At 37.3% G+C, this 15181-nt stretch overlaps 2 protein-coding genes across 2 annotated transcripts; both read right to left on the bottom strand.

Annotated features, from left to right (window-relative positions):
• Window positions 1-877: 877 nt before the first annotated feature.
• LOC135649209 (uncharacterized) lies at window positions 878-8929 on the bottom strand. Its single transcript, XM_065167393.1, has 9 exons — window positions 8726-8929; window positions 8563-8646; window positions 8318-8427; window positions 8184-8234; window positions 7526-7669; window positions 7361-7450; window positions 4072-4178; window positions 1325-1409; window positions 878-1184 (listed from the first exon to the last, which is right to left on the bottom strand). Exons 1-9 carry the CDS (start codon window positions 8835-8837, stop codon window positions 1086-1088), a joined length of 882 nt encoding a protein of 293 aa, XP_065023465.1. The 5' UTR covers window positions 8838-8929; the 3' UTR covers window positions 878-1085.
• Window positions 8930-11066: 2137 nt separating this feature from the next.
• Window positions 11067-13776, bottom strand: LOC103996573 (G-type lectin S-receptor-like serine/threonine-protein kinase At2g19130). Its single transcript, XM_009417497.3, has one exon. It carries the CDS (start codon window positions 13750-13752, stop codon window positions 11251-11253), a length of 2502 nt encoding a protein of 833 aa, XP_009415772.3. The 5' UTR covers window positions 13753-13776; the 3' UTR covers window positions 11067-11250.
• Window positions 13777-15181: the final 1405 nt, after the last annotated feature.

The raw sequence follows: 15181 nt of genomic DNA on the forward strand, positions 1-15181 counted from the left end.
TGAGACCACAATGTCACTGTGAAATCAAAAACCAGTTCATTTTCATCAGTAATTTTAAACTAATTCGACAAATCTAAATGCCTAATCATATCAAATTATCTCAAATTTGACTTGTTTGTAAAATGAATTCATTAAACGGATGGCAAAGCAGCAAACTGAGTGAAACATAAAACACAAAAAAAATTCAGGTCTAATATGATTATGCGAATATTATGACTATGAGAATATTAAGCTACATTCACATTCAAAATTGTCACGTATGGTCCATTCACATTCCAACACACAATTATCATCATATAAACAAATTTGACTTGTAACTTTAGCCAAAGCACATGATCATTTTTGCTCAAAGATATAAACAATCGATTAAAAAGCCGAAGAACAAGAAAACATGATCAAGAAAAACAAATCAAAGGAAAATTGAACTCTCAATAAGATACCCAAAGCCTTCCACAAATGTCAAGCCCCAAAAGAGGATTTTCTCTTCAGCACAGAACCCATTCGACAACTTAGTTTCCGCTCTTGCCGAAGCTCTCACTCAGAAGAAGACACACAACCCAACTGCAAATCCCCCATCCACACAAGATTATCAATGCAAATTAATGAATGAACAAACGACTTCAAGCATGAGCATGAGACCAACCTGTACCTATGTATAAAAGGTCTAACCCAAGTAAATACTTGTTCAAGGATGCAATCCCGTAAAAGGTTCCATCTTGATCGGTAGAACTAAAGAGATTAAAGCGTATATTGTAAAGGATATGTTATAGGTGATCCATGACATTTTCACCTAATAATAAAAGCATGAACATGGTTGCTTTCCCTTTTACATAAGGGAGTGACATAGAGATGTATCATGATCAATCACATGAAGGAGTGCTCCACCAAAGCCACAAAAGCCAACTAAATTGTTTCAGAAATTAGCAGATATGATCATCAGTATTTAGCTTAGATGACAACTCCCCGACATTGAAGTCGGGCATCACATAGATAATACTGGAGATAAAAATGACAAATGTTTAGGTAAAAAGAAAGAAAAATTAAACAATCAAACAACCAAGATAGACTCCGTATCAAATTAGCCATCAATCTCCAAGAACATTTCGCTTCTTGGCAGTGTTCATATACGGCCTTATGACCCATTCGTTCTGGGCTTCACTTTGATCAACTGTCCCTAGCTTGATCTGGCACCAAAGTGAAGATAAGAACATGCAAGTATCATCAGATAAGAGATACACACATACATATATCCATGCTATGCTTAGAAGACTTGTACTTCATTAGAACTCGAACAAAGTTGAGTAAAAAAGGACTGTATGATCACCTGATAAAGCCGTAATTCAAACCGAGGACCAACCTCCTTTAGCTCAACAGACTTAGGACCACCACGTTTTTCATATACATGATGCCTAGGTCAAATAACACAAGAAAATAAAATGTCAACATAAAGTGCATGCTGATAAAATCGTGATCAAATAAATGTGAAGATTTTGTTATGACGGTATACTCCCAACTCCATCAGAGCACAGTGTAAGTTATCCACCAAAAATGTGTTTCAAGTAGAGGTCAAATAATTAGTTGGGATGTCTGTTCATGGCAAGCAATAGATACCTACAACATCTAATGATCAAAAAAATAAATATTGCAAAATCCTCATTTCCTTTTAGGAGTGAACTAAAGTCACAATTAGCAAAAGCAAGCCAATATTGCAGATAAATCCTTCAATCCAAAGCGCAATTCTGGATGTTGGTTACCAAGATGTTGATGCTGAAATGTAGTAGTTCTGTGTGGTAGATCTGAAATGTAGTGTATAATGAGAAGAGGTGGGATATTAGACCATAAGTGGCAGTGAAGCATTGACAGCCATATTATTACAAGAGACGGATTTTAGATTTTAGACACATTGTAGATCATGGCGCCAATCATGGTTCATCTTACCGATCTATACCGATGTACCAACCAACCATCAGTATGGTACATACAAACCATATCGATGTACCAACACACGATATGATGGGACATACTGGCAAACTAATACATAACACCCTTACTGGTCCCCTATCGGACCAGTACAAACCGCTCGTATCGAGAAATACGCCATAGTATGGCAAAAGTTGACGCCAATAATTTATGGCTAATGAGAACATAGTTTCCATTTATCATCAGGGATAAGAAGTCAAGAGGCTTTCAGAAGGAGGATTAGGGAATAAATACAAATTTATCACGAGAATTTGAGGAAGCTATAATTTACATGCATGTCCACATCTAATTCAGCTCCTAGAATCACTAACTTGGGTGTACCAAGGAAGAAAAGACAACTAGTCATGGGCACAGAGGAGAAAATATCCATAGAACCATGATATAATAATAATCACAAAAATTCAAGACAAAATTAACTGCTAATAATATATTATGATCATTTTACAAAGGGAATCCAATAATAGTGAGATATTCTGCCATACCATATACAAGGAAACTATGGCCTTCACCTCATCTTTTTTAGGTTAACATTGTTCCAATTCCATGTTATTTTGGTGTGCATTTGTATTGTTTTCTATTTTGATGTTTAATCAGAATCATGTTGACATGGATGAGTTAATTGTTATCACTTGCCAGAATATCAGTAACCTTGTTTAAATAAGAATATAAGTTAGTCGTTATCATTTACAATAATATTCTATTTTGATGTTAAATCAGAATCATGTTGCTTAAATAGAGTGTCAGTTAAATAGGATAATTGAATTTAGAAATAACATGAAATTATTATATTTGATCCAAAGCCACTTGCAAACCAAAACTTGATCCAGCTTTCCGCATTAGTCTTTGAAAAGCCTGTACTGAATCAAAAAGACAACTTTTTTTTATGTGTTTCCACCTTTTATTCCTACGGAAGAAGTTATCTGCTAAAACACAATTATTATCATATGGACTACCATTTAAATTTGTATCGGCCATTATCCAATTTGATGTAAAATTGAACACCACATATTATTCACAAACATGCATGAATTTTGATCCATATCAAATTAAGAAATAAAAAAGAAAAAGAAATTTTCTTTTTTATTGTTGGAAATTAGCAGTCAAAGCACAACCAATGGATAAAAGTTGGTGAATACAGAACACCAGAAACTGATTAAAATGAATGAAAAGAGAAAAAGTAAAAAATTATCTAAAATCCTTGTGAACTTTAACAACTCCTTTTACTGCCTAAAGGTCCCACTAATATCATACAGTTCATCCTTGTGTTTGATCCCAAAATATAAAAAAAAAAATGAGCTCATTCTTTAAGCTAATTTATCATGAATTAAGATGCTGATTCTTACAAAGACAAAATGATCTAGTCTCCTTCGACTACTTATCATGCTTACCCTAGTAATCAAGACAAACCTCACTAAGCAACTAAAAGATTCTAAAGAGGTAAAATCAATAAGAACAAACATGTACCAATAGAAACTCTAAATCAATCCTTATCTACACTTTTACTCCATTAAGACTGCATTTAGAGTGTCTCAATATTATATCATAAATATGAAAACAAAAATCACCACATATATCCAGCAATTGTAATCAGAAAGTCGTACCCCTATCTGCAAACTGAGAGATTAAAAATCTACTCTAGATCCACATGGAACATAGTGAGATAAACAGTGTTGTTCTGTCAAAAGGGGGGTCAGATTTATGACCCATATATTGCCCTTCAGCAGGATATACAGTTTACTCGTCTGCAAGGTTTGCTGTACCACCCGAATAAGTACTGTATGGGCGGTATGTACTAGTTTGTCAGGCAATCAAGAAGATCGCCTGAGTCCCCATCAGCACGCCCCGGCACACCATGTGTTGGTATGCCAGTATAGAGCAGGACATTCCGAACTGCCAACCGCACGGGAAGCCGAACCTTGCTTGAATGTATTTGATGTAATATCCATTTGACCATTACATCAAATGCAGTTCTTAAAAAACATATGCCTAAACATCCAGGAGTCAGATAATGTGATAACATCATGTGTCTAAACATCCATGATCAGATAAATATCAAAATCTGTGACAAAGTATGAAAAGAAAGGCATCTACCTGAAGGAGATGTAATCAGACTGGTTGGCAAATGTGATTATGCGTTTGGAGTCAGGCTTAGGCACTGGAAAGAGATGCTTAAGGATATTTGCAGTCCTTTGGCCAAGCTACAAGCAAATGTACAAATAAAGCGTGTTCAAGACAAATTCAGAAAAGAAGTATTTTAATTGTTAAAACAAATAGAAGTCAAAAGACGAAGAAAAATGTAAGTTGTAAGATCGACTATACTCAGAAGTCAGAACAATAAAATTTCAATAAAATGCACAAAGAAAGAACACATTTTTGGGTAAGTACAAAAATGTAAGTTAGCAAATTCCTGGTCACAAAAGTACCATTTTTTCCCACATTACATTTAAGAGCCTACATGGAATTTTCAGATGGGATAGATGCCTACATGGAAACCCTGCCTTAATGAGAAATGGCTGCAGGCCGCAAGAAGCATGTGGAATAAACATGAACCAAATTCCTTCAGAAAACGAAGTGAGTAGTAACCAAAATATTTTGAAGTATGTGATCAAAAGATGTCCTCATTACTCAATATTATGGGATGACCAGTTGATCTACCACTTCATTGCGGCGGATGTTAATTAATGCTTCATGCATGTATAATATCAATAAGATTTGATGATCATATAATATAATTAAAATATGATCACGTTGGCAAGAAGTTGTCCTATCTTCCTTTAGGCTAAGAAGCAGACACGGACACGAGATACAGACATGATGACACATGAATATATATATATATATATATATATATATATTCGATTAACATGAGTTTTATAGTATTTATATTTAAACAATATTTTAACAATTTAATCAGAATAAACTAAAAAGAAACTAGGAAGGAGCAGAATCTTGATATATTACTCAAATTGTTATAACAATTTCAACAGAAGCAGTAAAAAATTAGATTAAATAAATAAAAATAAAAAACTAAAATACATTAATAATATGTTAACAATTTAAACAAAAGCAGTAAAAAATGCAGATTAAAAAATAAAAAACTAAAATAGGTTAATAATATGTTTATAATCAAAATAGGTGTTTTCAGTAGTAAAAAATCTAAACAGTAATTTATCTTGCGACAGCTAAGAAAGAAGCGCCACCACTAAGGAAGAAGCTTCACGCAACGATAGTGCACAATGGCATCGAGGCGCTCGGTACGAAAGGCCGTTGAAGAAGAAGCTTTGATGACGGCAGAAGGGCAATTAGGCGGAGGGCCCAAGAGTGTGCAGCAACCACCGGGTCGCAAGTGGGGTGCTCGGGGCAGGTGAGGATGTTCTGTTGGGGCGCAGGCTTCGTTGGACCCCGATGGTGGACTAAGGGCGCTCGAGATGGGGCAAAGGCTTTGCTTTTGAGCAGGATGTAGGGTTCACGACAATGAGGACGCGGGTGAGGAAGCAAGTGAGAAGAAGAGAAATTGATGAGGAACAAGGTTTGGACAAGGCAGGACGCAATCGATGAGGAAGAAATCGTCCTTAAATTCATGAGGAAAAAGCATTCCAGAGGCTTCACGATGCCTCCACACGTGAGCACTAAGAAATCCCAACTCCAACACACAAACATCGTATCTAACAAAATTAAAAAAATAAAAAAAGACATGACTAGAAACATGTCTAACATGTGTCCAACCGTGTCAGTGATGAATCCGTGTTCGACATGTGTCAGACTTGGGTACGCCACCCAAACCACTATATTCGTGCTTCCTTGCCTTAAGTATTCGGCAAACTATTCTAGATTGGTAAAGGGTCCAATAGATCCAATCTAATATAACTTGAGAGACTTCAATCAAAGTAGACTTTAAGATTGTACTTTGTACCAGACCCATCTTGGAACTCTATCGAACCGATACTTACTGGTGTTTCAACAAGGAAGAAAAAGACAGTGAAGAGGAAGGGGTGATGGAGGAACAAGAAGGAAGGAAGAAGGAAGATGGAAGATGGAAGAAGAGGAAGCGATGGAGGAAGAAGGAAGATGAAGAAGAAAGAAGAGTAGAAGCAGCGGTAACAAGAAAGCGACAGCAACAGCAACGACAGTAGCAAACAGAAGTAGCAGCGACAACGGCAGTGGCATTGTACGCGAGAAGAGGGCTCATGTTCACAAGCCCTAATTTGCTTTTTTCTTTCTTTTCTAAAGTTGAGTTGGATAGGAGCCCATCACTTTCTCAATTTTTTTGTTATGTTAACCGGACTGCCTGAAATGGGGGTGGTCTGCATATCAGCCCATGCTCGAACCGATACATACCGCCCTAACTATACCGTTTCAGGTGGTACAACAATCCTTGCTAATATCTATTACAATTTGTGAACTTTATAAGATGTAAAGGAAGAATTGTTGGGTAAACAATTAATAAATGAAAAGACGCTAATTACTAGTCTAGAAAAAGCCAAAAAAAATCCAAGACTTCATTCTAGATGTCTCTCATGCAAAATATTGTTCTTCACAAATGCATCATGCATATAGATGAGAGGTCAAGGTCACTACCAACTTAGTCTACAAAAAGCATCGCAATATCATCATGATGCACACTAATGTCGATACACTTGTATATCCATGTGCACACCCAACTTTATAACCATGCAACTCATCTAATTCTAAATAAATAAATAAAAGATTTGGGATAGTTCCTAATCCTATACATCTATCATTCTCTATGATAGTATCTTTTTTTCTTAAGAGACTATGGTTTATACTCTATACCTTCTTTATGCTCTCCCATCACCTTTTCTCTCTATATTTTACAAGATGATGGATGAAATATTGACAAATTCAAATGTGATGATTGCAACAAAAACAAACAGTGCAAACAATTCTTCATCTATTTCATGATCATGGTCACATACTTTTTTTTTCCCTCTATGATGGCTTTTCCACTTCTTCGCATTCCCCTCCTCCTCCCATCTTTTTCTCCTAGTGATATTTTGAAATCAACTAAAATCAGACAACTCCAACTGACTTAAACCGATTGTAGTCATTTCCAACGTTGCTAACTATACAGTGAAGAAACTGATCCAAATTGGATCAATCTTGCCTGTGATATCAATATCCAAGTATATGATAATAAAATCGACCAATGCCACAAACTATGCCTAAAACCTTAGAACTAGTTGACCACTAAAGTCAAAGACATTAACTTATCCAGGGTCACAGGTTCTGAGGTCCTTCCATTTCCACACATAGTTCCCAGCTTTATAATAAAGAACAAAAGATAGGACATGAATGTACCACCAACCAAGCAAAACACTCTTCTAGCAAATAAATTTAGCTACACAATAAAAAGGCATACCTTACTCGTAAAATTGTCAAGAATTAGGTGCGGATAAGCCTCAGACATTGTTCCCACTGCCTTTTTATCTTTAATATCATGCCTCGTCACCTGAAGATAATAAGAAAATATATGGGTGTACCAACAATCTTCAAATAACTAGAAAAGAAAAATACTTCTACATACCACATTGAGCAAGCCAAAGTATGCAGTAGGACCAAATGGCAAATGGCAAACAATCAAACCATCTGGTTGACCCCGATGTTCATGCACCAAAACAACATCCGTGAATTCGTGTGCACGACAAGATTCAATAATTTCCGAGATCACCTGTGACAGAATACGTTATCTTTATAAGTTGACATAAAAGAAAACAGCTATGCCAAAGATATCATTAGCGGGTGCAACCCATCAAGATATCAGCAACTAACATATTACATAAGCAGTGTGGAAGAGAAGGAACATAAGAATTAGTACGTGCATGAATAAACACACAAATAAATCTGTGCAACCATAAAGTGGACATTCTCTAAGAAATTAAAATATTAATATAAAGATGTCTAAGTCAAAGGATTTATAAGATTTTAGCATTACTGTAATCCATCCAAACAACAACCCCAGCACTACAAAAGTAAATGTGCTGATCCATGACAACCTACACCTATACAGGCTCAACTTGCTGAGGGGTAATAGGGTTTAATTAAGCTTGGGTAAGTTTGCCTATAAGGTAAAGACTCTAGAAATTCAAGCCTGCAAAATTAGGCATGAATTACCTAAATCATTAGCTTTGCCATTAATAAAGTAATAGTACCACAATGTATTAAGAAAAGAACAAAAAACACACCTGACCACCACGATTCATTCTTGTCGAGTTGGGAATGACAATTTTGAGTTCCTATAAGAACAACAATACCAAGTTAAACTTGCAGATATATGATTAGTACTTCAACAGAACCACAAAAATATGCAGCTACTTACTTTGACAAACTGAGTAAGAGGTTGGCTTGGATTACGAGATGTTGTCAACAAAATCCTTGGATCCTTTTCTGATGCAGTGGCGTACTCATCGTCGATGTGCGTTCTTGGTACTAGGCAAAGACAGACAAAACAACGAGGAGCTTTGAACGACCACGCACTTATAGAAGCATTCTAAATAGATAAGTGATAGACGAAAAAATATGACAAAAAATCCAATAAAGATAATAAAAATAAAAACATAGTACCAGCGGTGTATTCATCTTCGAGGTCGATCTCTTGGCGGAGAGCGGCCTCCTCGTTCCTCAGCTCGGTCGGGATGGGCTTCCCCTCTGCGATGTAATCGGCGCTTTAGGATTAGGAAAGAAGGGCTTCACATATCTAAGACAGGGAACGAGAAAGAACAATAACCTTCGAGGGCTTCTCGGATCTTCCGCTTCTTCTCGTAGTACTCGCGTTCCTTCCCCTCCAAGCTCTTGCGGTAGAGATATTCTCTCCGCAGCCTCGTGTTCCGCCGCAACATCTCGCTCCCCGTAAGGGCACTTCGAAGGAGAAGACTTGAGCCGGTATTGCGTGCGTCGGGGCGGGGCGGGGCGGGGCGCGTCGAGACAGAGGCGGCGGCTAAAGGAGTCCGTAGGGCTTGAGCAGGTCAAATATAACATTTATTTTGCCTTAAAAAGTGACCGATTAATTTTATAATAAAAAATCATATGAGAAAACAATTTTACCTATAAAAATCTTTGCCGATTGGTTGTTATCATATAATGAATGCCCCTCTATCAAAGAAAATACGCAGAGCACCCTTTGATCCGATTTACCCAATAGATATAATTGGTCACTGTCGTGAGAACTTATTAAAGAGCGATTCACTAAGTCTAACTTAATGGGCTTTTTGTATACAACTGTTTCACTTGTCAAAAAATAATAATAATAATTCTAATATGCTCAAATGTTTAACAAAACTCTTAAAGTAGTTCAAATAGTCGTCAATTTAAATGTATCTTTTATCAAATCGAACTTATTTATATCATATCTTTTTTCGATCAGCAAAGATAGACGTGAGTTATATAATCTTTTGCGGTGCTGCAGTCGTAAATTTACCATGTCACACGTGATTACAAAATTAAATTGAATATGTGTCATATTTAACTATAAAAACATCTAAAAATAATAAAATTTAAAATGATTTTATGTAATTTTTGTTATCATATTTTTTTATTGAACAGGATAAACCTTATGATATTATACATCTTGTGAATAATATTACCCTAGATTGGAGAACTGAGTATAATAATATAAATTTTATTTAATTCATATTAGTTTTTAATGAAAATATTTATTCTATCATCGTAGAAGAAGATTAAAATGTGATAATAAGGTTCAAGTGGAAGGAAAGGAAGTAGTTAAAATATTAAATATGATAAATAAAATTTATTGATTATGTAATGTTTATTCTTGATTTAAAGTAAAATCTCATTAGTAAAGGACAACTAATGAGAAAAGGATATTATAGTATCATTGTAGTATTTTTTATAATAAAAAATACTTGATTTATGATCAGAAAATTAAAAAATTGATAGCAAAGGATGACAAAAAGAAAAAGTATTTCACTTATTATTTTTAAATTTCTTCTTACGTGCATTCACTATTTACTGATGAATCGATATGGTATAAAAGTTATGATCTGAATTTTTATGAGTTTATGTAATTTATCTCACATGATAGATATGAGATGAAATGTCATGGCACAGGTTATGATAATTGTTGTTGATAAGAAGCATGCACAAGAAAAGAATAAGACTGGATGATAACAAGCTTGCAACTGAGAAATCACAAGAAGAGGAAAAGTCAGCATTATAGACAAGGATAATAAGGAATGTGCAATTATGACTCAAAAGAAAAGGAATAGGATAAAGAGATGACTTTCGAAGAATATGAAAAAATCAACAAAGAGAAGTAAAAGACCTTACAATGAAATCCTAGGAGAAAAAGGTTGAAATTGATAAGTTATTAAGTTGGGTTCTCATAGGGATTCAAGGAAAAGGAAGAAAAACACTTATCTTGATGAAAGAAGCAAAAAGCCATTGAGCATCAATAAGTTCTTAAAACCAACTAAAAGAAATTTTAGATACATCAAGGGAACTTTCAATTATAGCATTCGTTATAAGCAAGTAAAAGATTTTAAGTTGTATTCTTATAACGATAGTAATTGGGATGGTTGGACAGATAATAAAAAAAATATTTTCAGATTTGTACTTAACCGAGATGGAATATGTTGCGACTACAAGTATGACATGTGAAACAATTTGGCCTTAAAGAATTCTAACACTAAACATATAGAAGTTCGATATCATTTCATCTATGAACGGGTTAATAAAAGAAAATTTTAAATAGACTACTACGGTACTAAAGATTAACTTACCTATATCTTTATAAAAGTTTTGATGAAAGAAAATTTTTGTTTTGTTGGAAGACTAACTTCAAGTTATAAATATTTTGAATTAAGAGGGTGTGATAAGATTAATTCAAATAATCAAGATTAGATAAAATAAAAGATTAAAATTGGATTAAAATAAATAGATGAGGGTGAAAATATTTATTAGGATATGATGATTTTTTATTATTTTTAACATTTTATATTTTATCTTTTGATTAATATAAATAGATATTTTTGAATCAATCTAAATGACTAGAAATACTCCTAGTTCTTTTATTATTCATGATGATGATTGGATGTATTTGCGCAGAAGGATAAAATCAAATTGTACCGATATCAATGGAAACCAGAATTTATTTTGCCAGTAGGAGGATGATTTTATTTATTACGACAAGGATATGAGCTGCTATACATATTACTTATCCTATGCAATCCTCACCTGCAAATCATGTTATGTGAACTATATAGAACGCAGGAACATGAGATGTGTCGAAGCTCCTTAGACGCCAGAACCGTTTGATTTGGTGCTGTTGGTCTGAGGGCTACTCGAAGCATTACTCCTCCTGCTCTGGGAGCTCTGTTTCGATGATAACTCGTAGAAGAACCTAATGTCCTCTGGGGTTTCAGCAAGTAATATCGACCTTGGAATAGGAGGCATGCTAGCATCAAGAAAGCCCTCCAGAACTTGAACCACCTGCCCCATTGTAGGCCTGCAACTCTCACCATCCTGAATGCACCAACAAGCCAGCTTACACGCTCTTTCAACCTCTTCCAAGTTAGCTTCGCCTCCCAGCCTGGGATCCAACAAGCTTTCGACGCCGTCCGCGACGAGCCTGGTAGCCACCAGTTTAGGGAAATAACCAGCAATCCCGCCCTCTGTTTGCTCTAAGTTTCTCCTTCCTGATATAATCTCAAACAGCATCATCCCGTAGCTGTATACATCAGCTTTCGCGGTGATGGCCACGCCGGTAATCCATTCCGGCGCAAGGTAGCCTCTGGTTCCTCTCATCGTCGTCAGAACTCGGCTGAAGTCCCGTCCCACAAGCTTCGCGAGACCGAAATCCGCCACTTTCGGGACGAAGGAAGCATCCAGCACTATGTTCTCTGGCTTGATGTCACAATGTATGATGCAGTCTCTGCATTGCTCATGGAGATAAGCTAATCCTCTCGCAGTACCCACAGCGATTTGGTATCTTGTTTTCCAATCCAGAGCTGTGGAATCGCTATGGAAGAGCTGAGTGTCGAGAGAACCTTTTGGCATGAACTCGTAGACTAGTAACTTCCTTGATCCTTCAGAGCAAAACCCGAGAAGGCGAACGAGGTTAACATGCTGAATTGTCCCGATCGTGCTGACCTCCGTTCGGAATTGCTTCTCTCCTTGGTGAAGGCCTTCTAGCTTCTTCACAGCGATCACAGTGGAGTCAGGCAACGATCCTTTGAAGACCGATCCGAAGCCTCCTCCCCCAAGTTTGTGCGAGAAGTTGTTTGTGGCACGCTGCAGCTCCCTGTAATCGAAAGGCACCATAGTGCCTCCCACAGCCTTTGACTTACGGATCATCCGCCTGCTTCGACGCCTCCACTGTATGATAGCCAAACAAGCGACGACGACCACCACGACTCCAACGATGATCCAAGTTACGACTCCCTTCTTGCTTCTGGAACTCTGCAGCTCTGAGGCAGCCAGACGAAGGTACAGGGTGCTACCATCTGATCCATACTGATCTTGCAGATTAAGCAAGGCGCCATGCCACACAAAGCACCCGGTAGCATTGTAGGAATAAGCAGTACAAGAACAGTTGTTCAAGCAAGCCAATTCACAATCTTCATCACTCCCAACCGTGGCCAGAATCTGAGAGTTGTCGGGTGGCTTTATATTCGACAACGGAGAGAACACATCATCTGTCTCAGAATTGCCCGAGCTATCTCGACCACAATTCAGCTGAGTTTTCCTCTCACACCCCCCGCTTTGATCACCCAAATCCCACTCGGTTTGGTTCTTCACACTGAAACCTTCGATGCACTTGCAAAATGGCTTGGTGATGTCGTTGCAGCTTCCGAAAGGCCCACAAATAGCATACACTAAGCATTGCTGTCTTGGCTGAGACCAGAAGAGCATCCATGATTTCAGATTCTCCATCCACGTCAACTGTTGGATCTGACCTGTAGCATAATCTAATACGAACCTGGAGATGATGCTGTCATTCTTAACGGTGTAGTTGAAGTAGGTCTCCGTGCTACTGTTAACAAATTGGAAGTCATAAATGTAATTTTTGGTCATCTCAGGAACTAAGTTGAAAATATGGCCATTCCAAACTCCACTAGTCCAATATATCTGAGACATGTTCCATAATATGTAGTATTGGCTGGTTCCATTTGGGTCGATCTCGAGGGAGAAGATCCCAGGAGCAGGATCAGCTTTGTTCTTCCAGGCTGTGAGATGCTGCAGCTGGTTGGTCGCCTTGTTCAACCCAAGCTTGTCTCTGGGGAGCCAAGTGTCGCTGGGATGATCAAAGCTTTGCCAGAAGACCTGGGAGGAGTTGGTCTCGTCCCTCAGCTGAAGGTTCCCATCATCAAGGATCACAGCCACCGTGGAGTTGGAGGGAATTCTGGTACCGGTGGACCAAATAATTCCTTTGGACTGATCGAGGAGGACCAGGTTGCCATCATCGGAGATCTTGAGCTCTGACGTGCTTGGGTCTGTGACTGGGATCTCTCGGTTGGCCACCCATACTGCAGTGAGCAGGGAGATCTTGTTGTACCAGATGCCAACATAGTAGTTCTTGGAAGAGGTACTCGGAGCGAAGAAGCCAAGCACGAATTGGCCCCCTGCTGAGGTAATATTCTGGCGTCCTGAGAGAGAGCGATTGGGGGAGATGGTATCGGATGCGTAGGAAGGAGAGGCTTGGTGGAGTGCTAAGAAGGAGATGACGAGAAGAGACAGATACAGGGGGATGGCGCATGCAGACCTCGAAAGAGCCATGGCTGCAAAGCTAACGGGCATCACACACTCCAGTAACGAATGAGGTAGGGAGAGGGCATTACAACTCATGGGGGAACTCTCCGTGACCTTAATCTGGGAATTGAAGTCGAAACGGTCAAAGCACCCATTTCCACCACATCATTTTTCCAAGTCCTCAAAGACTTTGTGTGGAATGGACTTCAAAGGCGTCTTTGACGGGCGGCTACACAGTCACGGCACAAACCAAAAGCTGTAATTTTAGATGATGAGATAGTGATAGTGCCCAATTTCTCTCTCTCATGATCCATGATCTGGACTAATTCGCCTTCCAAATCACATGCTAACAGTGATTCTAATTACAGAAGCCCACCTGTGATTAACACCAACGCACATCATCTTCAAGGCATCTTCGAAGACTTAGCGTGGAACGGAGAAACGCGATAAGAAGTCAACGAGGAGGACTCGGTCTAAAACACTGATTCCGCATACCTTCTTATTTGGGTCGAAACGAGAATAGTCAAGAAATTGTTTAATGATTTTTTATTTTATGTGTGTGGATTAAGAAGTAGAAGATTTTTATGGCAATTCAAAATCATTGTCCACAAACGAAGTAGGCACAGTTGAAGATTCTCTTTGAGGTTGAATTATAAATATATCAACAAAAACTTTAGTCACATCTGATGTCAGAATTCAACGTATCTCCTTTTTTGTGTTCTTTGATCGCTAGATTAAAGACGAGTTTTCCATCAGATATAGATTTAAATGCAGGCCAAATGATTCTTTTATATCACGTGAGCAGTTTTACGCTGCTATTTTGATGATTAAAACCATATCATATCATATCTGGATGGATGGATGACGCACATGATTCTTGGTGTAAATGGCGTTTTAAGTTTGAGTTACTTGTAACAGTAACAGTCTAATATAAACTGTGTAAAGATCTTAGTTTCTTTTTCTTAAGAATTTTGTTAATTTAGATTACAGCTTCAAATCAGCTAAAAGATTTGGTACTTTTTTTATACCTTTATGTCATTATTTTTTTATTTTTAAAATTTTGAATAATATTTTATTAAATTTACCTAGTTCATTAAGAGTTGGATAGGGATTTATTTGAGATTTATTTATTATGTCTAAATCCTAATAAACTCAAGGGTGATATCTATAAATCTGTACAATGAGAATATAATATCACGATAATGAGATCGAGTTGTCTTTAAACAAAGATAATAAATAATCTCAATCATAGGTTACTCGAGAGAGATATTGAGATAATCGGACAGATTAGTGTGTTGTATACTTATCCATATGATAAAAGCAATTGGTCTTATAGCACATCATGATGTTATCGCGATAATAAGACCAAGTCGTCTTTAAACAAAATCCAAAATAATCTCAGTCATAGATTGCTTGAGAGGAATAACGAGATAATCGGATAGATTAGTGTGTTGTATACCCGTCCATATGAAAAAAA

The sequence above is a fragment of the Musa acuminata genome, chromosome BXJ3-9, assembly GCF_036884655.1.
Source record: "Musa acuminata AAA Group cultivar baxijiao chromosome BXJ3-9, Cavendish_Baxijiao_AAA, whole genome shotgun sequence".
NCBI classification, from domain to species: Eukaryota; Viridiplantae; Streptophyta; class Magnoliopsida; order Zingiberales; family Musaceae; genus Musa; species Musa acuminata.